Source organism: Epinephelus fuscoguttatus, linkage group LG20 (assembly GCF_011397635.1).
Source record: "Epinephelus fuscoguttatus linkage group LG20, E.fuscoguttatus.final_Chr_v1".
Classification (NCBI taxonomy): domain Eukaryota; kingdom Metazoa; phylum Chordata; class Actinopteri; order Perciformes; family Serranidae; genus Epinephelus; species Epinephelus fuscoguttatus.
The window spans coordinates 17,369,865-17,395,490 of NC_064771.1; the positions used below are offsets into that span (position 1 = coordinate 17,369,865).

A 25,626-nucleotide genomic window follows, 5' to 3' on the forward strand; every position below is an offset into this window, starting at 1 on the left:
ACTGTGTCGCAAGAACAAAAGCACACAGATCCTGCTCCTCTCCACGCCACGATTAGGAAACTATAAAAATACGAAGTTGCTCATGTTATCCAAATCATGCAAACTCACATGGTTTCATGTGTGGCGTGTTTAAATATGAGGTCATTTCGCGATTGCCGGGCCTAAATGGTGTCTCGACGAATCTGTACGACTGAAACATGGGCCTGACCTCTGCTTGCCCCTCGCTACATGGAAAGGAAAAAATGGTGTGAAAGGATGGAGGCCTATTTTGAAATTCTAATCAGCATCAAAAAAAACATCTGCCCCTTGTCGGTGAGGGAAACGAACACAGAGAGAGAGAAATATTTAAAGAGAGTTTTTGCTTCTGTGGTCTTCAGAGTTTCCACAGCTCTGTACAGATCTGAGGGCTTATTCTGAGCCCTGTTCCTGAGCATGTGTTCCTGGCTGGCCTCTTCCTCTGACACACACACACACACATTCGCACACATACACACCTCTGCTGGATCCACACCGCTCTCCCCAAGAAACCCATCTGTCAAATCCCCCCGTAATTCCAGCTAATAGTTTCCAACAAACAGAGGCCGAGCCCACCGAAAACCACGAGCCCCCACAAAAGGTTGGAGCGGGGCTTGTGACGAGGCTTCGAAATCTGTCTGTTCTGCTTCTCCTCTTTAAAATTCACATTTTAATGCAGCTGCTCATTCATTAGTGTGGCAGACATGATCTAATAACATCTATTATGTAACGGGTAATAACTTTTTTTAGCGGTAATAACTAATTTGTGGGAATTCCCTTCAGGTGATGACATGGACCGATGTATAATGAGACTGTGAATACTTATATATTTCATTGATTGATTTAATTTCAAAGGAAATTCTTCTTGTGCAAAAACAGAACACCGTATCACTTATTCCCCGCTGGACTCAATCTGTCAAAACTTATCATTTAAATTATTAAACGCCACACCCAGAGGCTGCAGCAGAGCGGGAACACCCAGCTCCGCTACCAACCGCAGCTCACCTGCATTTTTGGCAAATCAGCCCGAGTGGCAATCCAAAACAGCCTTCACATGACCTCTGTATTTAATGCTATGAATGCATACCAGTGTGCCTGCCGCAACACTGGGAGCAGACCTGGCTTGGCTGGTCCATTAGGGATGGATGGTGTCTGGCCCCAGAGCAGTACTCTGGACTTCCTGCAGGCTGAGTCCAAAACGAGGGGAAAGGAAGGGGCTGGAGAATAGAACAGCTTGGTGCCGCAGCCAAACAGGGCCAAGATGGCTGCAGCCAAGAGTAGCGAGCTCTGACACCGCCATAAATTATCATCTACTCGGGATGTCATATTGTCGTTGACTCCACAAGAGGCCTCTTCATCTCATACGGTGACTTTGGCAGACTCGATTATGGCATGATACACCGTCTCGCATTTTTAAGTCAACACAAAGTATACATTACAGCATCGACAGTGCCAGCAGAAAAGCCAATACTCCATCACAACCGGTAACCAAATAACTCTTATCCATCTGTTTCCTCATTCTGTCCTGTGGCTCAAACTGCGGGGCAGATAAATCACAGCTTTTTCCATCATGTCTCCCTCAATACAAACAGACACGCTCCTTTACGAGGCTGCCCTCTCTGACTACTAGAGCGGAGATTTGTAAACCCATGTCTTGAGGCAGGATTCATAGTGAGGGAGGCGGCAGATGGGGTGTGTGTGTGTGCATGGCTTGTGTCTGGAGACAGTACGTGAGCTTGCCAAGAGCACAGACAGTAATCTTGGTGCGGTGCATGTCAAACATTTAGTAAAACCGGCGAACAATCAAACTAGCCTGTTAGAAACAATGTTCTTGTCATGCAGGGTAAAGATCCAAGTCAAGACTGCTACGAGTGAGCAAAACCTTTAAAGCCATCTCAACAGCAATGTTTAAGGGGTGAAACTGGCGCACTGGGCGCATCATTTCCGAACAACTGCTGTGTGAAACAAAATGTATTTGGCTCTATGTCTACCCACTCTGGATTCCTCATTTCTCACCCCCCCACTCGCGAGCTTAACCTTGTCACCACTCCGCAAAGGATCATGACCTCAGCCCAGCCCCCTCGGACCCTACCTCCAACCCAGACACCCACAGGGCCTCATGAAGGCTCTGGTGACACCTAAGGGACTCCTTGGCTCTGTAACTTGCCACTCTTGCGCACTCGCCCTGGCTAAATACTTGCACCTTGCTGTCACAGCGGCTCGCACTGCAGAAAGAAAAGCAAGCGCAGAAATCAACAAGGGGCGGGTGCATTTAAAGAATGGGTTTTAAGATACACTGGAGAGGCTTTTTAAAGGCTCTCCTGCTACTTTGAGGATATGTTGGAACCCGTTCTACCGGAATAAGCTGTAAAGAGGCTTTTGGAACATGAAATCGGGGACATCTGGGACTGGCTTTTTTGGCGTGTCCGGATGTGTGATCAGGTATAGCGTGCGACTCGCAATAGGCTTTAACTGCCCTGTATCAACACTGGGATTAGGTCATCGGAGTTGGCCAGTGCGGCCGGGCTGTTTAGTCCAGAAATTGTGGATGGAAGTGACATATCAATCCCGCTGAGAAGAGCTCTACGGGAAGCGGGCGTAACATTTCGGAAACGGCTACGGGACATTTGAAAGAGGGCGTGTGCAGAAAGTATGAGCGAGAAAACACTGAGGGATTTACAGGATATTGTTGTAGAAGGGGCTAAGGTGTGTAATGTGTGTGTGTGTGACTGTATCTGAGAGCGGAGTAAGTGAGGGCGTCAAGGGCAGATGAAGCCAAAGTAAGGTAGTGTTGGCGCAGGAGTGAGGGAACGCTGGCTTCGGCGGCAGGTCTAATGCTAAAATGGCCTCACTCCTCTGGCTCTGTCACTCTCTGTCCCCTTTAAACAGATCTGGCACTGTTTAATGCTAAATATGATCTCAGGCCAGCTCACCGGGCAATTATAACATGTAAGAAAAATATACACTGTTTTTCAATGTTCTGCTCCTGTTTTTTTTTTCTCTCTCTCCGGGTGTAATTTTATTTCATTATGGCGAGAGGTTAAAACGGGGACAGCGGTTTCTAATATGGTTTTATTTTCCTACGCTAACAAATTTTTATGACAAGCAAAATTGACCTGAATTAAGTTCCACCTATGTCTATTTATACTAACAGAGAAATGCTGTAAAAATGACCACCAAAGAAACACATTAGAAAGAGCATTCCTACTGAAAACACACAGGGAGCACGGTGTGTGTCTAAAACCTTTGTACAGCCATGAAATTAATATATGCGCTAAATATCACATAAAAGGCTAATCCAATACAAAGGTAATCCATTTATATTAACAAAAATTGCCACAGAAATTGCTATAATTTTACTTGGCGAGTGTTCAGAGCACGTCTGGATGACTTTTACGGAGCATGTCTTGAGGTGAAGGCAAAGACTGCCAAATAACATTCTTGGATGACTTAGCTGTAGCCGTGTGCCAATGACTCGAGCTGTTGTCATCCACTGTTTAGACTTGCTGGTGAAAAAAGAGGCTTTTTTTCATGGACAAGTCCAGAAAACATGATTTTGTTAAGAGTAGGCCTGTTTCCCTATGGAGGAACGGTAAATAGAAGGGGCTGATGGGAAATGCGAGGAAAAAGGAAGTGCCTTGTGTTTTGGGAGACGTTGCCAAAGTTGCAAGCTCAACCACTGCGCTACCAGAAGTCCTCACCTGTACAAACACAAATTTATCCGGTGTGCTCTGGCAACACTCTTAATTACCCATATGACAGTCAAACACAGGTCATCATAGTTAAATCTGTCCGTTTCTGCCTCCCTCTCTCTTTCCTTGTGTGTCTGTGTATAAATTCAATTTGTTGGCCTGATTTTACGTTGCTGTCATATCCTGAGAGTGGGTGGTGAAACGGTCATGACTCCATCCAATGAAGAAATAAACAACCTGGGTTTCCAAAAAGATTTTCATACACTCTTTCAACCTAGAATGGGATATTTGTATCAGATATAAGGCGGCCAATCTTCTGTCCGAAACCCATTTGCTCATTAGGAATTCTGAGCGTGCTGAGGAGATATACTGTTGGGAAACAATATCTCCCTGATTCATAGAAAGGGGAAAGGAACAGAGCAGAAATTTACATATGCATGCTTCTTTATTAAAGGGATAGTCCAGATCTTTTGAAGTGGCATTCCTTGACTTTTTCATAGCCAGCGTATTACCTACAGTAGATGTCATTAAGCACAGCGCCATTTGGAGTATCTGGATAGAGTCTGACATGGAAGCCAAGCTAATGTACTGCTATGAAGGGGTCAGCAACAAAAACTTGTTCAACCACTTAAAAAAACAATACCAGTTTAAGTGCTATATTTAGAATATTTTATTGTTTTACATTACCATTAGACAGGGAACTGGAGCCATTTTTTTTTGCTGTTTTCAAAGCCAGGCCTATTTGAGAAAAACAGTGATTTAACATTGCAAAACACAGGAGTTGCTGGTCTATCGCTATATCGATTGGTTCTTCTAATGTGTGATTTTCGCATTTAAATGGGTTTGTTTAGATTTACCAAAGTCACACAATAATACAAACTAACTTCCTGATCGAGGCAGCGGCAGACCGACAGCTCCTGTGTTCAGCAAACTAAAAGTACAGTTTTTGTCTAAGGAGTCTGGTGGCTGATGAGAGCATAGATAGGGAACTAAACGGCTTCTCCGTGAGAACGGGCTGTCTGACAGAAAGGTAAAACTATGAAAATATTCTCAATATAGCGTACACTGAAACTGTTATGGGGTTTTTTGGTGGCTAAAATTTGCCTTGCTGTCACTCCGTCCACAGCAGAACATCGCTTAGCTTCTTTGTTGGGACTTCCGCTGCTTCTCCAAACCTATCACCATCTACTCTAGGTAAAACACTGACTTTGGGACACAACCCCACTTCAAAAAAATCCAAACTATCCCTTTAACAGCCACTAAATGGGTACAATTGTGTTTCCTGCAAGTGTTAGTCAATGCAGTAGCTGACAGGAAGTAAACACGGACCAAAGCTGTTGCCCTAGTCACAATATAACACTTACTGTAGAGCCATCCTGTTATGTCTCTTCTCAGGAAAATTCTTTGTGTTAAATGTTCTCAGAACGGTCTGTATTGTTTGCAGGCAAAGAGAACTCTACAGTATGTTCCACAGCAGACTAACTGAGACATGTAAAAAGCACATAAAGAATGACAGATAGAGGGAAAGACTTACGCAGACACTCATTGGCCTCGCGGGCATTGGCCCTCTGCCACGGTCGGTCATAGTGAAAGGGCTTGCAGCGGTCACATTCGGGTCCCTCTGTGTTGTGCTTGCAGTCACACACTAGTTTGCCTTCCTTGTCTTTCAGGCAGCGCGAGCCGTGTCCGTTGCATTTACACCTCCCGCCCACCTGGAAGTCTCCCACTGCATAGAAATAAGTTGGCAGCGTGGATGTCACCGCCATGGGGTCGTCGTCCCTCCCTCCGCTGTTGCTTCCGGCCCCCAGTTGCAGCTCCCGGGGCAGCTGGGGCCGGCTGAAGACCACGCGGATGTCGGTGACGGTTACCCAGTCCTGGAGGACAGGGCTGTTGTCAAAGTCTTTGCCGGAGGGCCGTCCGTCCAGAGTGCTGAAAGCAATGAGTCCTCCAGACAGTGGGTAGAGGTCAGTGTGGCCATCTGTGCATAGAGCCTCCTGTTCGTTCTGCTTGGTAATGGTTGCTCTGTTGGGCCGGTTGTACATACGCCGGCACTGTGAGGAGTAGAACTGGTAGGGCATCCAGGTCTTGCCGTAGTCCATGCTCTTATATATGGCCAGGGACTCGGGTCGTGGTGAACAGAACTGCAGGCTGACATAAGTGATCTCAAACTTTTTCCCCAGTGAAAGGGTGAGAGTCACATTGTGCGGCGAGGTGTTCAGATTCTCTGATTGCCAGCAGGTGAGGTTGTGGGCTGAGTTGAGGTCAGTGAGGTAGGTAGCAGGGTGGGCACGGCGGGGGTCGGCTGCGTCGCAGATTTGGCACGTGCGCACAGAAGGCCGATCGTCGCCCCGCTCCACCACGCTGCAGGAACGGGACGGAGGCCGGCCACAGACGCTGGACACCATCACCTCCTTGCCGAAGGCGGCATTGATAAACTCGGGGATACAGCGCCGGGCTGCGCCTGTGTCATCGTAGCAAGGGTCTGGGGGGGTCTGCTGCCCTGCGAAGGGATTGGTGGCACTGTGGGTGGAGGCTGAGCATGCCAGGAGGCACAGGCCCAGCAGGCACCTCCAGGGTTCCCTCATCCTGCTCAGAGGGGCCTGTGTGTGAGCGTGTGTCTGTGTTTATGCACGGATGAGTCTTTGTGCGTGTACCCAAGAGTCTGTGTGTAAATGTAAACGTGTCGTTGTGCAGATGTGTCCGTGTGTGTGTGTGACTTTCCCCTGTGTGTGAGGGAAGGAGAGTGTCTGAGCTCAGTGACCCTTCACTTCAGGCTGACCAGAGCCCTTCCTGTAAGAGAGAGAAACAAACACAAAGGTCAGTGTCACAGACATTTTTTTACCATAATAGGATATAAAATTGAAAGTGACGCTGATCTAATTCTACTGTATAAAATCATCTACAAATTATATTTGCCCTTATAAAGCAAATTACATTGTATCTCTTGTACTGTACAATCACAAGTGAATGTTTTCATTGACTAAAAGCCTGTCAGAGGATAAGACAGTAAGCTGGGGGGCCCCAAGAGAAAGGATATGACCATTTAAAGAGAGACATTAGTGGCTGCAAGTGACTGCATCCTGAATTTTAATGCCGGCCTCTCATTCAGCACTTCCATTCAGGTCAAAACTGGCCAAGCCTTCTGGTCATGCTTGAGCAGCATGGCAGAAGTCACCCTATAATCCCTGTTGATGCTGCGAAGCAGTGGACCGTGTGTGACCCTGGTCAAACTTCTGCTTTAAGAGTGAAAAAAAAGACGAACTATTTTTTATATTAAGCTTTTTTAAGTGATTTTTTTTTGCAGGAATTTGACAGTAAATCAAGCGTTGCAACACTATTGTTACACGGTGCTGACCCTCGAGAGGGGAGCATTATGTTCATTCACTGAACCAGAAAATTCACCAAAAGTGATAGCTATTTGAGGATTATACTCTGCATTAGAAGAACTGAGGCCATGAGACTCCATTCAAGCCTTTTTAATTCTTTGGGTCAAGATAGGTACCTGGATGACATCATTCATACGCTCACAGCGAGACGAGGGGCCTCTCGGTCCCAAAGAGAGAAAGATTGAAGCAGGGGGGGACAGAGAAAGCCTTGGGGCGAAGAAAAAGACAGAGAAAGAGATGTATATAGCCTGAGGCTTTTCCTTCCCTAATCCCCTTTTTACTTCCCTGGGTGTCAAATCCAGAAGAGCCCCATTTCAAAACAGACAGCTGAGGGGTTGAGAAGGCACCCCAACCCTCTTTGCGAGGTATTTATTAAATTACAATGAATCACACCCACCTCCTCCTTACCCTCACTCTCCCTCTTATACTACAGCATCCCTCTTCATCTTGGTAGAACAAAAGGCCGCCTCTGTATCCACTTCAGTCAAGCGGAGGAAGGCAGACAGACGGATTTAAGGGGAGTCGGAAAAACAAAAGTTTCGTTCTTTTCTTATGTGAGGGGTCCAAAGCTAGCAACCCTCTGAAAAAAGGGCCCAGTGGCCTGGTAAATAGGGCCACTCTTCTGTGCTCAAGTGCTTAAACCCAAGCCATTTGGCCTCTTCTCAAGCGCAGATTGGGTGTTAGAGGAAAATACCACGAGGGACTTACACAGAGCAGAAAGACTGTCACAAAGTGGAGGTACAACAACCCTCGAAATTGAAACCACATCTTTTAAACTGTCTTGTCTGCTTCATTTTGAAGTCTACTTGGAATAAAGAGTGTATATTTTGAGTGCATGAGCCACGAAATTTGAAAACCTGAACTTGAAAACACTATAAAAAATCCCCTGTTATTACAATATTCAACATATGAAAAATGGATTTCAGGGAATGGGCCTGCTCATAAATGACTGGAGTAGGAGTGGGCCTTGCCAGGACGAATAAGGACATTGATCAATGACATGTGTCTGAGGACGAGGAGGTTAAAGTGGGCACGCAGGCGGGAGTTCATCAGCCGAGGTACTCCATCAAAAGGCTGGCCGTGGTAAAGCTGGCGGGCCCCGACACCCACTGGGGAGGGCATGGAGAGACGGCTGATAGAATTAGCAACTCATTACCATCCAGGCCCAGCTTCCATCAGCGGCAGGCTCATCCGAGAAAAGAGACAGTGGGGAGAGAGGGAAGGAGGGGGGAAGGAGCCGGAGTAAAGGGGGAAGAATTTATGACAGGTGAGGAAGAAAGGAAAAAGACGGAGAGAGGGAATTATTCAGACTTCATGTTTGACGGGCATGTTGTTGAGGGAGTGAGAGGAAGTTAGAAAGTTTAAAAAAAACACAGGCAGGAAAATACTTGACAGACTTATGAGGCTAAAAAAGAGGACAAACAGGAACAAGGAAAGAAGAGTTTTAGTAGATAAGGAGGACACACGAGGGGGAGAAAAACAGCGAGGGGCACGACAGTGATAAAGCAGAACTGACTCGAGGGAGGCCGAGCGAGGACAGATATGAATGGAAGCCTTAGGAGAGAGAGCGAAAGTGACAGAGATGGAGGGAGGGAGTTGAGGAAAGGACATAAAAAATGAGAGAGATGGAGAGAGAAACGGAGAGGGGAGACAGATTAAGGTGGAGGACTGCATTGGTCTGTGTCTGGACTTTGGATGACTAAATATGGTGCGGTCCGCCGTGCTGCCGGGCCTGCTGGGAGATTCTTCCAGGGTCTGGTGCTGTCAGGCGCGTCTGGCAGATGAGCGTGTAGGTTAAACAGAGAGAGAACAGTGACAAGGCTGTTTAATTCCACTCTGTACGCCCTCTGAAATAGATGCTAGCCTCGTGTTATGCTTCCTCTGAGCAACACTACACTGTGGCAAAAAGCTGGTATCTATTAAAAACTTATTCTATATCGCTATAAAAGCTGCAAAAATGTGAGCCAGCTCCACAAAATTTTTCTGCATCCATAAGCTGTGCCAGGACGTCAGCACAGTGGTGTAGCTGGCTGACCTTTGAAATGGTAAAGAATCTGTTTCAGCGAGAAAAGTCTTTGCTTTCAGCATCGACAGTGTGTTTAACAAGCCACAATTTCCCCTCAGTGGGGGCAGACATTGTCTTTCATTAAATGTGGTTGAAGTAGCAACAGCTGCAGGCCCGTGTGTGTCTCTGTCTTCCTGAAGAAGACAATGAATACCACACAGAAATGCTGCTGGCTGCAGCTTCATGTTTAGTGTACAGACATGAGAGTGGTATCGACCTTCTCATCTAACTCTCAGCACGAAAGAGAATAAGCGTATTCCCCAAATGTCAACCTCTAATAAATTCAGTGCATGAAATAAAAAATGTATCAGTCAATCTTGGAGTGATATCAGCCTCCATCTGAGTTTTGATTTTAGTATTGGCTTCACTTTTGTTTACATTTAGATCACAGATTGCGACTTTTAAAGGAGCAGTGCGCAGGATTTAGTAGCATCTAGTGGCTAGGATTGCTGATTGCGACCAGCTGAAACTTCTCCCGTGTGACAAGTGTGAACTCCAGGTTAAGATTCCTTCAGTGTTCACTGTTCAGGAGGTTTTTACTGGGAGCCAAATTATCCGCAGAGGTCTCTTCCTCTCCAAAACAAACTGACGCGTCTTTCGGACCTTGTTTTGTGCATACGCAATGTTTACAAATGAGACCCATGCTTATTAAAACCAGAAAAAAACCCCACTGAATAAAGCGGTGTCACGTTACAAATCAATGTTCCTGCTGCTAGTGTGTGCTCACCTATTTTCTCTTATAACTTAAGATCCAGACGTTCAGAAGGTTTTTACCAGGAGCCGAATTAGCTGCAGAGGTCTCTCCCTCTCCAAAACAAACAGACTTTGTGATTTAAACCAGTCAAAAAACAAAATAAAGCAGTTTCAGATTAAAAACCGTGTTTTTCCAATGCTGTTTGGCTCATCAGGGGGGCTGTTAACTTCTAGAGCCACTGTTTGGTATGTCCGTTTCGGGCTACTAGAAATATGGCGTTGCAACATGGCGGCCTTTGTGGACAAAGACCCATTCCCCTTCTAAATAAAAATGGATCATTGTAAGGTAACAAAAAGCATGACAATTCTTATTTTCAGGTGATAATACTATATTCCATTTCTGCCAATATATCCCTTTCAATCCGTCACACTTGACCTTTAAAGTAGCACACAAACGTACCACCATTATGGTATGTTAAAAGACAAACTGTTCCTGTAGCAGCTAAGCAATTTCTCAGCGATAGGCTGCTTGGGAGTGCAGTGACAAATACAAACAGCATTCACAACCGCAACATTCCTGTGTGGATTAATGGCAAAGAGAATGTACTTGTGCGGACGTGCTACAATCCCTGGTGGCTAAGTTACTGCAGTGCTAAATAATTTGGCCATTAGTAGTGGAAGCACAGTGTGAGAATGGATGAAAAATATGGGGCTTTGAGAGTGGAAGCCCCCCTGCATAAGAAGTTGTGCCATACCACAAAGACTACTCAGGCCATTTGGCTACTGGAACGTATTCAATGGTTTTAATCAAACAGCGACAGCCCAATTAGAGAAGGTAGATGATTGAGGGCAAAAGGAGGGGAAATTAGATTAAATTCGCCTTCCTTTAGCGGTGGGTGAGTAATAGAAGGAGCAGCAGAGAGAGGCAGAAAGACAGGAACAGGAAGATGACAGGGTGGTCTGGTGGTTTTCGGCAACGTTTTTTCAGCTTCTCCCTGTCACCGGGAGATCATCCCATGTTGAGTTGTCTCTCTTTCAAGCGTGGGCGCCTCTGTCAGAGTTCACAGATTAGGAAAACAGAAGTCGCTGAGAGGCTTTATTTGGCTTGGGTGTAGAGGAGGGGCCGCTGTGGGAGGTGAGGATAGGAGAGGGACAGCTGAGCCACTTTGTATCCCAAGTGGGAGCCTTTCACGCTGCTCTAGAGAGTTGGCGTGGTGGCCCCACTAAGACTGCGAGTGAATGGGGGTCTACGGGGTCGCCTCTCTCGGATGACAGCAAGCTGAGGTCCAAACTGGTGCCCTGCTGTCCCTCCAGCCTGCTGTACAGTAATCCCTGGTGGGGTTATTAGTGGCTGCCCAGAACCATGGAGGACTTTTTAATGGGCTAACAACAGGACCACCGCTATTCTCATTATCATTATGGAGAGATGAATATAAAAGAACAGTGTGAGCAGCAACACAGTCAAAAATCCCCCTCTACGCAGACTGCACAGTTTAAGGTTGTTGTTGTTTTCACCTGAACAACGTTTGAGCTCACGTTTGAGTATTTTAATCAAGACAATGTCAATTTTTGCCATTTTTCTTAGATGTATTACTTACAGAAACATTTTTTGAGCAAACTGTCACTATTTTTAATTAACTGTCACTATAACCTGACAGTAGTACATGAGGCAGATAATCCGTGAAAAAAATCATGCTTCTCTGCCTCCTCACAGTTCTCCTACTGATATTTGCAAGAATCATGAAAACAACCAATCAGAGCCGAGGAATCTCTAACGCAGCTGTCAATTTTATCAATCACTGCTCGTGAACTGTGGTCAAATGGTCAAACTAGGCAGCCCTGGTCAAATATCATCAAGATTTTGTTCCTGTATTGACTATTTGTTGCCTAAAATGTTTCATATTTCAGTGTACTGTTTAGCTGTAAGATGAGAATGTTTGCCCCAGCTTGTGGGCGGTGCTTGTCTTTGGCTCAACTGTTGGCAAACTTTTTCATTTTACAGCTACACAGTGCGCTAAAATGTGTTTCTCAAAACATCTGAGATGTGAAATTGGCAATGTAGTGACAGAATCTCAATTTGTGTTTGATCAGCACTGCCTAGTTTGATACGATGACCACAATTCATGAGCAGTGATTGACATGAATGACAGCTGCTCTCTCTGAAATGGCCTGTGATTGGCTAAGGTATTCAGTCCTGGACTACATTTTCTAAAGCCTGAAAACAGAGCCAAGTTTGTTATGGGATTTTTGCACAGTGACATCAAAATTAAACTGCCTACCCAAGCTTTAAACAATTAATTGATTATCAAAAGTTTGGGGGATTCATTTTCTGTCAATGGACTTATCACCTAATTTAATAATTGTTTCAGCACCAATCACATCCTTCCATCCGTAACCTTACACACACACTCATTTAACAGGTAAATAAACCTGTCCAGACGAATCAACATGACTGACAGGCCTCAGGTGACAGGGTCAGATATTAGTGGACTGAATTCCACTTGATGATGGCCGTCTCCACAGTGGTGACGACGATCCTGCTGTTTGTGTAAGCGTGTGTGTATGTGTGTGTGTGTGTGTGTGTGGGTGGTGGGTGTTGGGGTGTAGGATGCTTAGAGTTCCTTGCTGGCATTCATTAGGGATTGGGGAGGAGGGGAGGAGGAGCGGGGAGGGCCGAGGGCAGGAGGGGGTCACCTCTCACAGCTGAGAGCGTCATTAGCAGGGGGATCACTGACAAATTTCTAAAGTCTGCTCAGAGGCTCCGTGTGAGTGTCTCTGGAAGGTTTAATCTGAAATTTTTTTTTCTTTTTGCTTTTCTCTTATTCCAACCTTCAAAACTGTTCCCCGTCACCTCAAGCTGCTACACCTGAACTAGCTGCTATCTGTTACTAATAATCTGGTGATATATCTCAGGCTCTCAAGGGCTCGTGAGGCTAATCACAAAGCAGGAGGATCCAATCATAAAACATATAAGTGAAATAATCCCTGCCTTTCCATCTCTGCGTCTGGCAGGGAGAGACACTGCAGGGAGAAAGGCAGAACGCCCAGCAGAGGAATGCAGCAGCTTCTGTGGCCCAGCCCACACGGCTGGCCCCGAGTCCGACAGCGGTTCTTTAAATCAACAGAACCTGATCCAGAACCGAACAGGAGGAGAGAAGACAGACAGCGCGAGGTGGAAGACGAGGTCAGGCTCATTCTCACAGACTCACAGACAGGAAGTTGCGCTGAGCTACCACTCTCTGCATTTATATGCTCTTTGGTACAAAAGCAGGAGAGAAAAAAATTGCTGATAGGACAAGTTGTGTATTTTTCTGTTAATGAGGTGTTCTGTGAGGTCAGTGTTTTTGGTGAGAAAGCGGCAGGCGTAGGGAGGGGAAAGGACATGAGCAAGCAGAAAGTTCTGGGCAACAGTGACTCAGATTCAGGGTTTAAGCAGGGTTAAATTGTGAGAAACGGAACAGACAAAAAATATAGATATCTAGAATAAGAAGGGCTCTTTGTTTTTTTACAGATTTCCCAGCATATCCACACACTGCTGTGTTTTTTTTTTCAAAAAGAAAGTGGTGACTGCAGTTTAGAGTAAATTATTTGTTTTTGGTAATAAAAAATGAAGAGAAAAATGCAAATATGATGCTGAGTCTTCTTTAAGAGTAAATTAAAAACAATGTAAAGGTGACTGAACTTCAAATTGTGTTTCAAAAATCATATTTCTAAACTTATGTCTATTTTTCTTCTAATATTTAACACAAAATCATAAATAACATACAAAGTACAGTAGCAGGGTTCACAGCTAACAATGGGGACGTTTCCATGCACACTAAAATCCCACAATTATGTTGAATATGACAATATTCCAGATTAAAACTGGTCATGTCAGCAGCATATTCCAACTGGATGTTCAGAATGAGGCCTTTTTCTGGAGGAAGCATTTTCCGACTAAGACATGTGGGATATGCTGGTATTATCCAGGTTTGAACAGCATTCTTTGGGCATGTATAGCACATTTGGACTATGCGTCTCATTTGGGGGTGTAACCGCAGTTTGCTACACTTCCCTGTTTCAGTCAGCTCTCTGCATTGTCATGGATGCGCTGTGCACTAACCAACTAGTCAACAGTTTGCAAGGCTGTGGCTCAGACATGCATGTTCAAAAGAAAAGCCCACACTTCTGGCCGGAAGGAGGAACACGCCTACGTCTAAACATTATGAAAATGCAAATATCGCATCACTGAACTTTTGAAGAAGGTGATTAAAGGAAAGAGGGAGGCTGTGTTCGTGCAGTCTAACAAGACTGCCACTGGTGGAAAACTTGGAAAAAATCCTGGCACAAGCGACAGCTGTTCTACTTTTCCATATTTTGACATGATAAACAGCATGTAAGGGCACGTTAATCGGAGTATGCGTGGCTGCATGTGAATGGAAATACTAGTGGAATACTCATTTTTATTAGCTATGTAAACAGTTTAGTAGGAATATTGTGTTTTTTGGAATAAGGGCAAAAAACAGATTTGTCCATGTAAACCCAAGAACCTTGATTTGAGTCACATCTGGGGCTTAAACACTAAAAATGTCACTAAAAATCCTGGGAACATAGTGGCATCTTTGCTAAAAATCAACGCAGAGGGTTAAAAATACCAAAGAGTTCCAACAGGGCTTCAGTCCCAAATACATTCTCAAGTGAAAAATATAGCTGTGAACTTGAGAGTGAGGGAGGAAAGAGTTATACTCTGCCTTGGATTTTTAAGTGACAGAGTGACAGTCTTGGGAGTGGAGGGACAAGGGTTCAAAAATGTATAGTCCCCTTCTGTATGACAAATCTGCTTTTAAATACAAGAATTATTTCCTCTGTGTGCTGTCAAGATGCACCAAGAAAAGGATGACATATTTGTCCTCAGTGCGTGTCAGATGAAGGCAATGCAGCGAGGTTACACAGATCATAAAGACATGTAAAAAAAAAAAAAAAAAAAAAAAAATGCTGAGAGGCTAAAGTGTGCTGTTGTGAGAGTGTGTGGGTGGACTGAGGGCTCCTTGATTGAACATTTCCCATGGACCTGAGCATAACCCCAACCGCAGCTTCGCAGCAGTGCGGTTGGACAGTGGCGGTCCAGGAGAGGCAGGTGAGGTGCTCCTGAATACGAGAGGAAGTAGCTCGTTTGGAGGGATGGAAGGATTTAAGGAGAGGAGAGGTGAGCACTCCTTCAAAGCCCTTTGAAGGCTGGCTGCGGTAGGCAGAGCCGCGGTTTTCCCAAAAAAGCCCCCCTAACAGGAAAACAGTCTCTTTTTTTTTCCATTGCACAAGAGCAACCTCTACCCCACAGCCGAAAGCAAGGACCCGCTTTGAACTCGCAGGGGGAAGAAAACCGCAAATCATTTTATTAAGTGCTTGGAATACTCGCACGGTTGCGTACGTTACACTTAAACACACACGCTGTTGACGGACAAACACATGCTCTCCGCTCGGTTTTTATATGTGCCCTCTCTCACACAGGAAGACACACTGTGAAGGATGCCAGAGCTTGTGACTCATCAGAAAACTCCCTTTCCCCTCTTCCCTTGTTCCTCTCCTCCCTATCTACACCTCCGCTCGTTCTCTCTCGGTGCCAATGTTAGCACGCACCGAGTGACCTTCGCCCAAAGCTCAAAGGTCAGCTGTCTCTCAGTGAGAAGGGGAAAGCACCTAAATGTCTGTCTTTTGGCTTGGCTGACATTAACACAAGTCATCCAAATGAAATGACAAATAAGTCATGTGGCCATGCCTTTTAGAATGACAGGCATTTTCTGACCTGAGAGCCCTATTAGCATGCCATTTGCCTGTGCCATCTATTTTATGACGTGACAATGATATGGTCAGGTTTAGGCACAAGTCAAGGTGGGAATTTCTTTCTGATCTTCTTTTGTGCTTCCTCACAACAACTTTTGTGTTACCTCGCATTCAAGTTTGCATTCCCCCTGATCTATACAGTAGCATGTTGGTCCAGTCCAGTTACACTGCCAGCTAAGTGCTCCGCAGATACTACACACACTATATTTTGAATCTATTTCTCATAACTCATTTCAAAAGGCTGAGTTCCAACAGTACACAACCACTGGCTGCAGCTGTTCTGCCTGGTTGTAAGTTAGTGGTTGAAGCTGCGGCTGCGGATATAGTTACTGCTCGGACTACGACTGCATTTGTGGTTGAATCTGCGATGCTATAGATACGGTTATGGTTATGATCTCCAACCCGCAGGGGATTTGAACCCGCAGCGCTTCTATCAGATATGACAGATGTGTTCCCAAACACACCACAAGAATACAGCAGCTTCAAAACAACGCTCCGCCAGCAGCACAACCGTGTCAATTCACTGCGCACACACACACACACACACACACACACAAGTCCTGCACGTGTTGCGCCCATTATAAACTGATTTGCTACGAGGTGCATAGCCACAATCAACAGCAACAGCCAAAGCTACATCGTCCCATTGCTATAGTCATAGTCTGTCAAAATCAGCCGCAGCAGCAATGGCACAGAGAGCTAGATTAACTAGTTTCACTAACTAGCTGTGGATCAGAAAGACTTCAAAGTGTATTGAGAGAGAACACAAAAGCATTTTGACGTAATGCAATGCTTAAGTCAAAATGAGTAGCTGCCATTTTGGGCTACTCGCTGAAACAACTAATTGACGTCATTCTCCTTCAGAGAACCCCCTTCTTTAACAGGTTAGCATGCTAGCAAAGAGCTGGTCCAACTTTATGGCAGCAGCCTGCTATTTTAACAATGTGCTGCTTTGCCCTCTGTGCTCACATGCTGAACAACTGTTGAGATGAGCAGGCCTCAGCTAGCAGGTAGCACACACGGTTGCCATAGCGCTCGGAGAGCCAAACATGCCTCCAGCCTATTGTCAACTCGTCACATCTGAGAACTTTGCCATCAATACAGAAGTAGTCCACGCAAGATAAGGATACTTATAGGCACTAAGTGGGCACAGACACACTAGCAGACCTCACACACATAACCCTCTGCATCTGGAGGAAATGTGTGGCTGACACATGTAGGCCTAGCAGGGTGCAGGGAGTGGCAGAATGAAGCATTTGCCCCTGGATTCTCTTCACACAGTGGGAGACATCTTGGGCGTCACGCTGACGAATGACAGGTATTTTAACAGGAAACGCAAGGGCGCACACACACACTCAATTTGTCATTCAAAGAGAAAACATAGGGCCACTTACTACAGGACGACAGCACCTCTAAAGTGGAGACAATGAGTGTAATGTGGGCTCTTTATCACACCACATCCATCTCCAGGTCTAAATATAAACTCATATCAGGGACGGGAATGATCCAGGAAGGACAGAACAGAAAATATACTACACGTGAAATTCCACCTGGAGTCAAATCACAATATTAAACTGCCATTCAAGGGAACTTTAGAGTGCTATATTCACAGTGGAATCAGGTGCCAGAGCCTGATATGGTAGCAGAAAACGAAGGACTTGCAGAAAGAGAGATTACTTCGCCCTGTCAAACTGTTGAGGCCTAAGAGAAAAATATATTGGATGTGTTGACTTAACTCGCTCAGGTGGACGGAGCCAAGAGTTCTGAGGGATCCTGCTTTTCAAAAGCAAAAGAAAAACGATTATGTTACTGCAGCTTTCTCCGTCTCAATCCGTCCGCTTTACTGTGGGGTTCATAAATACCACATACAACTGCGCGCACACACACACACACACACACACACACAAATCTGCACTATGTTGCTTTGGATTAGCTTCTACATCATGTGCCCTCAGCTGCTCCTGGCTCTACCTCCCTCGCCCTGTTATTGATGGAAGCAGGGCGTGATGCAATTAAATAATGATGATTAATTTGCAAAAACAGGGCAGTGGTGGCCAGATGAGCAGCGCCTCGCTTCACCACACGTGTTCGACTCAAACATTCTCCCCCCAGTTTACACTTTTTTTCTTTTGCATTCTCCCTGACCTCGGCGAACAGCGAGGATTCAGAGGCCTTCTCCTCTTCGTGGAATGATTCCAGTCATTTGCGGTGAGAGTGAGAAGTAGGTCAAGTGGCTGACACTGTTTCAGTGTGCAATAGGGGCATACTTTAAGGCTATTGAAGCAGTTAAGATAAGCAATCTGTATGGGACTCTCGCTTTCACTACCAGGCTTGTTGCTGCTTGTAAGCGGAGAGGAGATGAGCCAAGGGAGTCCTGTCACACCTTGACCACGGTGGGCTTCAAGGGCGTAGGTGTGATTTCCGCATTAAGGGGGCTTTGCAATGGGGGCCTCCTCTGCCAGAGATTTTTGAGTATTGAACACTTTATTTCCAGAATTCTGGTAATTTTGTTCACACCAATTTGTGTGTTTTCTGCATTACTTTATGGTGTAAATGTATTTGATTTTGTCCAACTGAAAGCCATCTGCTACTTTCATGTCTTTAAGGGGGGGGGGGGCACAAATGCACATGCTCTAAATCTACCGCCATGGTGGGCTTCACCCTTCAAATCAAGCTCATCGCCACTTTAAACCTCAATGAACCACAGACACAACTTCAAGCTGCCTGACTCATTCTTGTACTTTTCTCTTTAAAGTTGCTTCAGTGCTGAAAATAATGTTTTTTTTAACACACAAATATTTTTCAGGTGGTGGCGTTAGAGCGAAAAGGGAAAATATTAGAAGTGACAAACGCATTGGGAGACTTGGCCAGGGCAGTGTCGAGGAAGACGGGAACCGAGAAGCGCGCTGCTTGGTTTGGCATCCGCGCTTGGCTCTGATTCCAAGTCGCTATTAAAGCTCACTGGCTCCGTATAGTCCACCTCTTGTACCTCGTATTAAATCCTCGGCGCGGGCTGTTTTTCTCGCTTTTTTTTTTTTTTTTTTTTTGCTACGACCCACGGGCTAGCTGTAAACCGAGGAGGCTGACACCTGTCTGCGGTGTCCGCCGCTCTGATCCAGCGCGCCCCGCTGATTCAGCCACCCAAAACACCTACTTATACAGTCACACACGAGCTCAGCCTGTAATAAAGTAATGACAGTCATTGCGTTCATTTAAAACAAATGGCAGGTAATGGACAGCCCGTCTCAGCGAGCGCCCTGAGTCACTCACCTCTTTTCTGAGAGAATAAGCGGTGCGTAAAATTGGAATGAACTATCCACGAAAACACGCTGGATGCGGAACAGAAACAGACCCGCAGATTATAAACTTACCCCGGTGTCAAGTCGTGAATCTCGCTGTCTTTGAATTTAAAAGGACGTCCCTCCAGAGATCCACACCAGTTATTAGCCTTCAGGTTCTCTTCCGTCAGAAAGTGTCCTCTCCAAACGCAAAAGTGTTTCTCACACTCGCCTCGTTAAAATATTAAAAGGAGAAGAGCAAAACGCGCAACATAGTGAAAAAGTGAGGGGGGCACCGAGAGGAGGTGGACCGCTGCATCCGCGCCCGGAGCTCAAACCAACTGAAAACCGTCCAGTACATCCATAGGTTGTAAAGCGAGCCCGGGGTAGGCTACTCCCCATTAAAATCAAACCCAGATTTCCCCCACCGTGTGTGTGTGTGTGTGTGTGTGTGTGTGTGTGTGTGTGTGTGTGTGTGTGTGTGTGTGTGTGCAGGAGAGAGGGAGAGAGAGAGAGGTCTAAATATTCCAACAGCCCCACTGCTTTTTGCGTTTTCCTAGCTCAAGTTTAATTTTACCTGCCATTGACTGATGCGTGCCATTTCCTCGTGTAGCCAAAATAACGCGCGCTAAAACACTTGACCAAACGACCACTTGCTCCTAGATTTGTTTTCCCCTCAAACAACACAACTGGTCTCACTTTTACAACAAATACCTCCGCCGCTTTACGGACTCATTCTCACCGCGCCGCATGCCTCTAAATGCCCCATGGCTCGCTGTGTTCACAGGCAGCCATATGGAGGTCGTAATGAGAACACAACGTTGAACCTGTTGAAAAAGAGTAGACCTAGCGGGGCTCCGGGGCGCGCCGAAACAAGAGGCAGATGCAGGGTGTTGTAATTTATTAATCCTAATAACAGTCCCAACACGTGTGGGATTTATTAGCCTGCGCGCCAAGGCAGCGACTATGTTGATGGTTTTATTAATATATAATAATTAAAGTAGCATCGAATTAAGTATATTATAGTATTGGCTCGTGGTTGCATCATGAGGAGGGATGTGTGTGCGTGTGCGTGCACGCAAAGAGCGAGAGAGGTTCTTTTTGGCACAGAAAATGTGGCCCTGCGCCCTCGGCCATGACAGCAGCACATTAACTCATTAACTGCATTCATATGGCTTTATACCCCTATGTGTGTGTGTGTGTGTGTGTGTGTGTGTGTGTGTAGGTTAAAGAGCGACAGCTAAATGTGGTTTGTCGTGATGAGTGTCTGCAATTTTGTACAGCCTATTAGGGGAGAGCGTGCGTAAAAGCGCACTGGAGAGGTCACTGGCGACTTAAAGCAGCTTTTGAAGTCAGTGGTAATTACTGATATTAATATTGACTTCTGTCTACATGAAGTAGTGGGAGAACATAAATGGCGTTAAGGTGGGTTTTTTGCGCCTGTTCCAACTTTCAAAATGTCTCAGCCAAACGCATCTGCGCACCACAACTACTCATTTTGTAAATGCGCATGGAATAACATTTTATAACATTTTACATTTGTGAAACCACTCCAGCAGAGGCGCGAGGACAGCCACGATCCGCTTCATAATTCCTGTTAATTTACAGGCAACAGCCCGCGTGCTGCTCTCTGTGTTGGTGCAGGTGCAGCCTTCGAGCATCACGGCCGATCAAAATCCCGAGCACCTCCCGGCCCCGCTGTAAGCTGATCAACATTCCTCCTGTATTTACTGTACCATCCTCTGGGGGGAACAGCCCGGCCCGGCCCGGCTCGGCTGGGCTGGGCTCGGCCCGGCCCGGGACCAAGCTGCGCTTTGGTGCCTTTATTCCAGTAATTCATGTCACTACAAAGCCCGTTTAAATATGTATTCAAACCCGCGGATAATTTAGGATAAAAAGCATTAACCCCAATCCTGAGTGTGTGTGTGTGTGTGTGTGTGTGTGTGTGTGTGTGTGTGTGTGTGTGTGACCCCTGCACGAGAACACACCTGCAGCCAGCACTCATTAATGGTGTCAGTGAGGGAATGGGGCAGGACAAAAAAAAAAGAAAAAGACACTGCCAATTAATGGGGTTTACGCACAAAAGGGAAAAGTGGTGCCAGCTTCATCTAAAATAGGATAAAATTAATTAACTTTCATCAGACTCGAGCTGGGATAAATGGCACACGAGCGAGCGCGAGGCTATGAGCTATTGCGCAGGATGTTAAAGTATTGCATTTATTTTAGAAGCGAAAACTTGACACATTTTCTCCCAGGAAACTTCCAGTCTGCGCACATTCATCTGCCATCGCGCTGTATTTATTGTTATTACTCCCTTTGCTCCTCTGGCCTTCTGTCCAATTACTTCATCCTCCTTAGTCTAAGACCAATTCTTCATTTCAAAGTCTCCTCTGCTTCTCGACGATTTTCTCACGTGAATCAGCCCCTAAAATAACCTTTTCCTCGGCTTCACACAGCAGTCTCAATTAGTTTTATAATGAATTCTCCTTATTCTCCTCTAATTACATTTTTCATTCCTCCCTGCTCTATTTCTTTCTTCTTCTTCTTTTTCTGCTAACTTTATGAAATTAATCTTATTGTGGGAATGACGCTGTAAACACACTTTTGTCATTTGCTTTACTGTTTTCAATTTAAAATGTTGAGGCATTTGGGGAAAGCAGGCCAGTAAATGGAGAATTTGGAACAATCGCAGCAAGCTTTCAATAATGTGGTCAAACAGAGCTTCTTGGAATTGAGCACAATGCTGCAAATCTTCAGTGAGAAAACAACAAACTGAAACATTCTGGTGTCAGCTCATCTGTTTCTATCACAGACACGCAGAGCTGTGTCCCTTCACACAGTCCAGGCATTTTCCCCACACAGGGCCAATTTTGACGCATTTCTGTAAAATAAAGGAGCCCCGCCAGCCAGGCACTAATCTAGTTAGATTATCTCTCCCATTACAACTGGGAGAGATTAGACTGCGTTAAAGACAGAATGAAAGAAAGCAAGACTTACAACAGGCAACACACTCACTTGCTGTCAGATGGGATTCAAGCGGGGAGCTCTCCTCGGTCCTTTAGAGTTGGTGCACTTGGATCAGTGTGCTGATTTTTGTCTGCAAAACAAGCCTCAGTGGTGTGTCTGTTCAAAGCCCCGGGGCTCTCAGCGCTGGGTTCCCTGCGGCGGACACCCTGGAGAAAATGTCAGCCTCCGGCTTTTTCCTCGCTTCATTTTTTGGCACCCCTGCTGTTGGGCGCCCCTGCTGTTGGGCGCAAGGAGAGATGCTTACCTTGTCCTTGGGGGGGGGGGGAACCCCCCTACCTGGTTTTCAGTGATTAGAGGGCGCCCTCTTGTGGCTGAGCCCGTGTAAAGCTCCGTCACGTTTCTGGCCAGAGAGTCATCCTCACAGTTCAACATATTTTACATCCTGTTAGCTCAACTTCATCGTCGTCCTTGTCCACATAATATAAGAAGTCGTTTTAATAAGAGACGATTAAACAACTTCATTTAGAAGCTATGTTTAAGTAATATATTAGACCTCTGTCAGTGCAGGCGTTCAGACCTGTAAGCACAGGTGTTACTAATAACAGTAATGATGCCCTGCTGCATTAGGTTGTCCCTGTAAGTCCTGCACATGAGCCAGCACATACAACAGAGCACTGGCACTTAAATGCAGTGCATTAGTATTAGTTACACCTGTGTCTGACTGGCCATAGTCTTTACTTCAAGACAGGTCCTGTAATAAAATAAAACAAAGAAATGAATGAAATTAAAAATAAAAATAAAAAAAAAAACAAAAAATAAAATAAAATAAAATAAATAAAATAAAATAAAATAAAATGAAATTAGGCCTAAATAATAAAATAAAAACAACAAAATAGAATAAAATAAAGTAAGAGTATGATCCATAGCCCCGGTCTCACTTAAAACATGTGACCACACAGAGTAATTTTTCAGGATTTTGTGTTTCTTTTTGAAAACCACTTAAGAATATTTCCACACTATGTTGTGTTTGCTTGTTCCAAGGTTTTACTGAGTTTGATTTTATTCATTAGAACTTTAAGACTGTGTTTTTAAGGCCAAATTGGTGACCCATTCAGAACCTAATTCAGAATCTAATTATTTAATTATTTTATAACACACACAAATGGTGGATTCTTGGATTATTTATTTATTTATTTATTTATTTATTTGTCAGTAGATGGTCTTGACTGACTTTTTTTTTTTTTTTCAAAGAAGAAAAACATGACCTAATTTATTTTTCATGGATGGTTAACTTATATCAATGACTAAAGTGATGCTTTACAACACATTGCATATGTATGTTTACTCTGTATTCGTCACCACAGCTCTAAAAATCCTAAATTTCTGAAGTATTTCCAGAAAAGGTATGTTGAAATTGTATTTTGTGTGGACATAATCAATAAAATGCATTATGAGCGGATTGTATCATTAGAAAATCACCTTAGAACTCTATTCTAACAGTATTTCACCATTTAAAGAGTGTTTCCCTTTTTTCCCAGTGACATCCAACATCCACTCCAATGGACAGATATGTCTGGAAAAAATGCTTAAAGGACAACTTCAGTGTTTTTCAACCTGGGCTCTATTTCCCCATGTGTATGTGTGCGTATGATTCATGGGTACAACTCGTTCTAAAATTGGTTCAGTACTGAGGGAGGCAGATGCAACCGGAGCCGCGAAACGGGCTAAAACCGTAACGGGGGCAAATGCGTCCCGTATAAGTTTGCGCATTAAAAGTGCTTTTTCGCCACTGACCGGTTCAGATCGCCAGTGCTATGAGTGCTATGAGTGGAGTCAGCTGTCAGTCAGTGTTGGAGCAGAGAGGGGAGGGCGTCCCCGCTGGGTACTGTAAGTGAGTATGTGTGTGTATGAAGTGTGTGTTTTTTCGCCACTGACCGGTTCAGATCGCCAGTGCTATCTCTGTAAATAGCATATTAGCCTTTCCCTTACCTCTGGGTTGTGTGATGTCATGAGCTTTGCTCCACTGTGTCTGTAGCTCTCTCTACACGTGGGACGGCCATTTCTTGAGGAAGAGGTGTTTTGGGATTGGATGTCTTCTCTTCTTCGACTGGCAGTAGTCATCTTGGGAGAAGTGAGCACTGCAGAGCCAATGATCTGCAAGGCGCAGTGTCTGGAGAGGAGTGTTAGCATCCATTTGTAGCACAACTAGCCACAACTTCAGCATCTCGCCGTCCGACAAAGGCAGCCTGTGAAAGCTGTACGGGGTGTTGCGCGACATCCTGTTCTTGCGTTCGGGAAAAAGGCCCGTTTATTTGAGCACTCCAAAAACTCCAGTTACACTCCAGGGGGTAGCACGTAAAAGACTCCATCCTCTGACTCTTCTAGCGTAACACACACACTTCATACACACATACTCACTTACAGTACCCAGCGGAGCAGCCCTCTCCCTCTCTGCTCCAACACTGACTGACAGCTGACTCCACTCATAGCACTGGCGATCTGAACCAGACAGTGGCGAAAAAAAGCACTTTTAATGCGCAAACTTATACAGGACGCATTTGTCCCCATTACTGTTTTAGCTCGTTTCGCAGCTCCCGGTTGAATCTGCCTCCCTCAATACTGAACCAATTTTAGAACAAGTTGTACCCATGAATCATACGCACACATACACATGGGGAAATAGGGCCCAGGTTGAAAAATACCGAAGTTTTCCTTTAATGAAATCTTTTACATGATTTTTTTAACATGTAAAAGTAATGTAATATCACGTTTTCATTAATCACAGTTTAAGCAAAAATGTTTTACTCAAACAATATGATTTATAGACTAAAAATTGCACTTCCTCCTTGTCTCACAGTCAGCCATGCTTGTTAAGAAAAAAGTGGTTGTGGCTCTGTACAGTCCACTTTAGATGATGTGTAACACTAGACATCCCATCAAATAAATCTATGCATTTGGGTGGAGTCAGAAGATGGAAATCACAGATTTATACATCCTAGAAAAGTTATGCACATTGGAATGGACATGGGTTAAATCAAATGCAAACAATTTCAAAGTGTTTCATGGATTTACAAATGTTTTCCTCATCATCCCTCAGTACACTTTGACCAGAATGTAAAACAATGGGTGTTTTCACAATACTTGTCTGCACAGTATGGACCCACAGGTGTGCCTAATACGGTTTAACACTTCCTTAATGTCATTTGAGATATAAAAATTCTCTGGTTAGGAGCCTCCTTGAGTTTTTGTCTTGTTTTGTTTTAGTTCACCTAAGTGTATTATGTGTGTCCAGCTAACACTGTGTGAAACTTAATAAAATGTAAATAACAATAAAAGAAAATGCTTTGGTTATTTCTGACCTCCTCAATCAGTGTGAAGTCTTTAAACTCTCAGCAGTGATCATGCGATGTTTTGGCATGTGGTTACATCATTGCCATGTTGTTTAACCAAAATGTAACCACATATACCTCAAACGGCATATTAGGGAGCAATTAACTTGTTCATATGGAGACAAATGGGCAGCAACACGCCTTGTCATCATCTGGACCTCCAAGAAAACAACAATATTGCTCTTAAATTAACTAGGGCCTTTTCTGTTCACTGCTGCTTTTCATTTAATCATTTCTTACATTTATGTAACATACATTCTTGTATTTTATATGTCTTATTATATTTTAGCTCATATTTATTTTTTATTCACTTGCTCTTTA

General features: G+C 44.8%; 1 protein-coding gene across 4 annotated transcripts in view; it reads right to left on the bottom strand.

Moving 5' to 3' along the window:
* ntn2 (netrin 2) overlaps nucleotides 1-22,127 on the bottom strand; it is a 53,141-nt gene extending 31,014 nt beyond the window's left edge. Inside the window, exons 1-2 of one of the 4 annotated variants that reach the window (XM_049564209.1) lie at nucleotides 21,965-22,127; nucleotides 5,242-6,497 (exon numbers count right to left, since the gene is read on the bottom strand). In XM_049564209.1, the coding sequence (XP_049420166.1) occupies nucleotides 5,242-6,292 (1,051 nt within the window). In that variant the 5' untranslated portion in view covers nucleotides 6,293-6,497; nucleotides 21,965-22,127. Of the gene's footprint in view, nucleotides 1-5,241; nucleotides 6,498-18,941; nucleotides 18,974-19,042; nucleotides 19,345-20,937; nucleotides 20,963-21,964 lie in introns of those variants that run through there. The other 3 variants (XM_049564210.1, XM_049564208.1, XM_049564212.1) reach the window with 3 other exon arrangements.
* Between the last annotated feature and the right edge of the window lie 3,499 nt (nucleotides 22,128-25,626).